This window comes from Suricata suricatta, chromosome 4, assembly GCF_006229205.1.
Source record: "Suricata suricatta isolate VVHF042 chromosome 4, meerkat_22Aug2017_6uvM2_HiC, whole genome shotgun sequence".
NCBI classification, from domain to species: Eukaryota; Metazoa; Chordata; class Mammalia; order Carnivora; family Herpestidae; genus Suricata; species Suricata suricatta.
Window position 1 is genome coordinate 99,367,975 of NC_043703.1, and position 6,000 is coordinate 99,373,974.

The 6,000-nt window shown below is 37.5% G+C and overlaps 1 protein-coding gene across 3 annotated transcripts in view; it reads right to left on the reverse strand.

Moving 5' to 3' along the window:
* Positions 1–6,000, reverse strand: part of ASB3 (ankyrin repeat and SOCS box containing 3) — a 91,271-nt gene that overhangs the window by 22,637 nt on the left and 62,634 nt on the right. For all 3 annotated transcript variants that reach the window (XM_029937346.1, XM_029937344.1, XM_029937345.1), the window contains 2 exons: positions 5,729–5,906; positions 3,072–3,269 (listed from right to left, as the gene is read on the reverse strand). In XM_029937346.1, the coding sequence (XP_029793206.1) occupies positions 3,072–3,269; positions 5,729–5,906 (376 nt within the window). The remainder of the gene's footprint in view (positions 1–3,071; positions 3,270–5,728; positions 5,907–6,000) is intronic.

The following is a 6,000-nucleotide window of genomic DNA, read 5'->3' on the forward strand; positions in this document are numbered from 1 at the left end:
AGGTGTGTGACTATAGAAAATTCAATTTTTTAAAAATCTTATTTATAAGTAATCACTACACACAACACTGGGTTTAAACTCACAACTCCAAGATCAAGAACAGCATGGGTCCTCTAACTGAACCAGCCAGAAACTCCCAAGAATCCAAATTTTAAGATACATACTTATTGAAAGAAGTAACCACAACTTAACAAATTTATCTATTTTGATTTGTTTTTTCCCAGATGGCTATGCTGCCCTCTTGATATATTAAAACAAAACCTACTGGGAGAATGACAGTTTTCTTGCCCAAATTTTATATGGAGTTCCAAAATAATCAAGACATTCTCACATTACATGAACAGTGATTGACGTGCAAACTAATAGGAGATATTAATTCGCTGATATAAATGTAGTACAGAGATTAAAATTTAATTGATATCGTTTTCTAGCTAAATGGAGGATGGCAAGGAGAAGAAATTAACCATGGTATTTTTTTACCATGTGCCCAAAACTGTGCAATGTTCTATACTTAAGTGAACACCTTTATACATACACACATTACATGTAAGCAGAGGTGATTATCAGGCTACCATCTTTGAGATTTAGTCTCTTGGGAAAGGGTTCCCTTTCAATTAAATTCCCCACAAAGCTGGTAACTGTGGCAAAAATGTCTCAACATCTTTATGGAACTTAAGTCTATTGCCATGGGTCCCAGGCAAACAAATGAAAAGAACTAGAAAGACTAGGAGAATGAAACCTCATAAAACAGATATTTTGAGGTTTTAGCTTTTTCCCTATAAGTTAACAAGTAATACCTTTCCATGACTTTTCTCACTGAAAAAAACCTACCTAATTAAGAATACATTTGGTCCAATTACAAGTTCCCATAAGGGGGGAAAACAGCTGATAAGCCCTTTTAAAGCCACCAACCCAGATTTCAATTGTGGCCTACAGGGCCACTTGACAGAGCAAAATTTCGAAAGGTAGCAAAAACAAAGGCTCTAGTTCATGTCCGTAAACAACCACCACTATACACCATTCTGCTGCTTCTTCACTTTCAGTATTCAGCAGTTCTGAGCACAATACCCTATTTTTCTTTTTTGGCTTTCTCCTGTTTCAGTTTACTAAACTTTTTAAATCTATAAATGCTTATCTTTTCCAATATTGGGATACTTTTGGCCATTATTAGTTCACATAATTTTTCTGCAGTAATCTATTTCTCTTCTCCTTCCAGAGTCTAATGACATGAATGTTACCTTGTTGGTGGTGTCCCTCGGGACTTTGGAGGCGCTCTCCTTTTCTCCTTAACCCAATCTTCTTTCTATCTGGTCTCCCATTTGGATAATTGCTATTAGTTTATCTTCAGATTAACTGACTTTTTCTCGCTTCCTCTTCCTCTTCCATTCTGCTATGGAGACTATGCAGTGAAATTTTCACTTCAGGTATTATATTTTCCAGTTATAAAATGTCCAATTGGTTCCTCTTTCACCATTTTTATTTCTCAGTTGAGAATTTCAACCTTTCCATTTATTTCAAGTGTGTTTACCTTAAATAGTACATTATAATAGCTACTTTCAATTACTTTACATTTCCAACAGCTGAATTTTCTCCGGTTTAATGTCTGCTCGATCTTTTCCCTTGAGGCCTGGCTGTAGTGAACTCACATGTCAAGTGATTTTAAACTGTATCCAAAAGATTCTGATGTTATTGTTGTGTGGGCTCTTTTGAAAAATACTTAACTCTTGCTTGTTTATTTTTATAGGCATAGAACCCATTTAGTTCTGACTGCAATGTCGGTTTAGCCTTCTACAGACTACAATTCTAATGTCAGTTCAGTTCTCAAAGGCTCTGTTATGTTATTTTGGGTATGGTTCCACAAAATGTTGCACCCAGGGGTTACACGGAGACTTGATGACAATTTAAATCTTGTTTACAACAATGTGGGTCTGTCACTCAAAGCTTGGGGTGAACTCGGGACAGATGCAGAGACTCAGAGGACACCCTTTTCCAGCTCTCTCCTCTCAAGAATTCCTTTCACACTCTCTGTCCAACAGGGTTCAATGTTCCTGATTCAAAAATACTAATTTTAAGGTGTTTAAGGGTTAACGGGAGTACAATGTCATATGGTTCAATTCAAACTACACTTAGCAGCTGATGAGGCATGAGTCTAGCTGCTAATCCTCCAAAAAGTAAAGGCCATGAAGGCCAGAAAAGACTATCATTATATTGGACAAACACACATACAAACTATCCAAAACCACAATATTCTGATATAATCTTTTTATTTTTTTATTAAAAATTTTTTTAACTTATTTATTTTTGAAAGACAGAGAGAGGCAGTTTGAATGGGGGAGGGGCAGAGAGGGGGGGGCGGAGACTCAGAATCTGAAGCAGGTCCCAGGCCTGAGCTGCCAGCATAGAGCCTGATGTGGGGCTTGAACCCACAAATCACGAGATCATGACCTGAGCCTAAGTCAGACACTTAACTGACTGAGCCACCAAGGCACCACAACAGGCATTTTAAATTCTTTTGTCTTCTTCTAGCTTTACTAAAGTATGCAACACAGTAATTCCATATATATACACACACACATACACACATTGTGAAAAAAATTCCCGTCCACCTAATTAAAACATCTATCACATCACATATTTATCTTTTTTATTGTAAGAGAATTGAAGCTCTACTCTTAGCAAACTTCAACTATACAATACAGGTTTGTGAACGATAGCCATCATCTTACACATTAGATCCTCAAACCTTATTCGTCATTTATCTGAATGTTTTCATTCTTGAATTGTTTTGAAAACTAAGTATTACCAGATAAATCATGCATTTACTTTAATACACTGAAGGTATTCTCTAAAGTTGCTACAATAAAAACATGATCCAGGTCCAAAAGGGGAAGAGAAAAAAAATCTGACATTACCACCTTATTTTTATCATACTTTGACGGAACGAGTACATCCTAGAGGGTTATTTGTTTCTTTCTAAGTTAACAATTTAGCTTCAATTCAAGTTTCGTCATAAAAGAAAATCGCTTGGAAATACATCTCCATGTATATAAAAATATAGCAAATATACATACTCCTTTTGGAAAGCCATACACATGGGAGAGTTGAACCCAAAGAAGAGGCACTTCTGGGCGTCTGGGCTGTAGTGATGCTGCAGTAACATTTCTAGGCACGCTTCGTGCCCCCCGAACACGGCGGAGTAAACGGGGCTCACCTTGTCTGGCCCAGTGTCACAAACCCGGCTGGTATGTGGTATTAACAATTCCAAGATTCTGTAAGCACACAAGTTCAGGGCATTTCATGTTTCTATATACATGAGTACAAGCAACATTTCTACGGCACATATTTTAAGAATCACCCACTGATTTATTTAGTCTTTTTCTGTTTTCTACATATATTAAATTATGACAGAATAATAAAATGTTACCCTTATTGTTGTTTTATATAAAGGTCCTTACACATATCTGAAACAGAATTAAATAATGTTACTATAAGTAAATAGGTAACAGGTTGTCCTTATTTTTTCACTAATTATCTCCTTTGTCCCACCATCACTGTACTCCCCCAAATTCAAATTTTTTATTAAGTATTTTAGGATCTGATCATTTGAAACTTTATTATACCAGATATGAATTTGTATCAAGAAAACAAATAATCTTCCTTCTTTAAAAATACAAACTAAAGTTTTATTTTCCTAATTACTAAGAATTTTAAAGAAGGTAAGTGACATGAAAGGCATCAATGTAGCATATTTTCATGAGGAAGAAGTAAGAATTTCTGCTAAAATATTCTATTCTCTGCAAAGAAACTAAGCTCTTTTTTTGTTTGTTTGTTTTTTTAAATATTTATTTATTTTTGGGAGAGCATGAGCAGGGGAGGGGCAGAGAAAGGGAGATAAACAGAATCTGAAGCAGACTCTATGCTGTCAGCACAAAACCCGATGCGGGTCTCAAACCCATGAACCATGAGATTATGACCTAAGCCAAAGTCAGGCGCTCAACCAACTGAGCCACCCAGGTGGCGCTGAATCTGAACTCTTTAAACAGTGAGTCAGATTTATAAAAAAAACTGGTTGATATAAGTAGAGGAAGTCTTAAAGAAAATCATTAAACCTAAGTTCTTAGATTATTTGTAAACTTACCTCTAAGACTCACAGCTGGGATAAAAAACCAGTTTTATACTTCTAAAATTAAAAATAAATCTGTACGGGGGCGCCTGGGTGGCTCAGTCAGTTAAACCTCCGACTTTGGCTCAGGTCAGATCTCACGTTCATAGGTTCGAGCCCTGCGTCGGGCTCTGTGCTGACAGCTAGCTCAGAGCCTGGAGCCTGTCTTCAGATTTTGTGTCTCCTTCTCCCTCTGATCCTCCCTCTCTCATGCTCTGTCTCTCTCTGTATCAAAAATAAAATAAAACATTAAAAAAATAAAAATAAAAATGAATTTTTAAAAAAACACCAAATCTTGGGGCCTGGGTGGCTCAGTCAGTTAAGCATCCAGCTTCGGCTCAGATCACGATCTCACAATTTGTGGGTTCAAGCCCCACATCAGGCTCTGTGCTAACAGCTAGCTCAGATCCTGGAGCCTGCTTTGGATTCTGTGTCTCCCTCTCTCTCTAACCCTCCTCTGCTCACACTGTCTCTGTCTCTTAAAAATAAAAAACACTTTAAAAATTTTTTTTAAAAAGAAGAAAAACACCAAATCTTAACATCTCGGTGTTCTGTTAAAATAATCAGTGTAATGTCCCTTAATAAATGTGTTTTAACTTTTAAAAATGGATTGGAAAAGTTATACAAGGTGCAAAAATGCTTACAAGTATCTTTAAGGAAATAGTAAAATACCATGCCACCTAGTGGCATAATAACCAAATGACAAAATTTGTTTTCCTATGTAAAACTATGAAAGTAATGACAATTTCACTATTACTTTTTAAATTAAATAATACTGACAACTATAAAACTACTTTTTAACGTTTATTTATTTTTGAGAGACAGAGAGAACGTGAGCAGGGGAGGGGCAGAGAGAGGGAAACATAGAATCCAAAGCAGTCTCCAGGCTCTCTGAGCTGTCAGCAGAGCCCAATGGGAGGCTTGAACTCAAAAACCGCGAGATCATGACCAACTGAGCCACCCAGGCACCCCCATATTCTCAGAGGTAAACCTGCTCCTAAGATTCCTAGAACCCCCAATTTCAGGGAGTTCCAACTTGAAGTGTCTCTCATTCTCAAGAAATTGGCAAAAATTTCATAAGAACTTTTGACTAAGGAAGAAGAAGAATAATAATATAAGTAGGCAAGTTGGATGTGAGATTAGGTAAAAAAAAAAAAGGTCCAGTCAAAGGATGGGGAAAGTCCAGTCAACAAGGCCCAGACAAGACGGGGAAAACTATCTAGGCCACACAAAGGAAAGACTTGAGCCAACAAGGGTCACAAACTCAAAACCTTTCTAGGTCAAGCAGGTAACATAGATGAGTCGAATAAGGGCATCAGACTGCTAACTAAAGACACCTGGGATAAAACCAGAGCGAAGCAGCAGAGAATGGCCAGAGCCTGAGAAACTATAGGAGAAACACTTGGATGCCCCAGGGCTCCACCTGCAGCCATTCTGTTCCCACTAAGAAACCGTAAGGCTAAAAGGAGCTGGGGCTGGCACGGGGGGACAGAACTGGCCCAGAAGACTTATTCCTAGCTGCCTGGTAATTATAAGACTATATTTATTTTCTGTTTTACTACTTACTCTGTATGGCCCATTTGTGCAGCTGCATGAATAGGTAACTGCCAGTCATCCTCATTACAGTAAAGATCAGGATCTGCCCCACTGGACAGCAAAAGCTCGACACATTTTGTGTGGCCCTCCTGAGCAGCGATGAATAAGGGAGTAGCTTGGTCCGATGCTTGACAATTGACATTTGCACCTAGTACAGAATAACAACACTTGACAATCTTCATTTATTTTTTTAAAAACGATAATTAACATATATTTCCAAACAGCTGTGTTAAAAGGGTTTG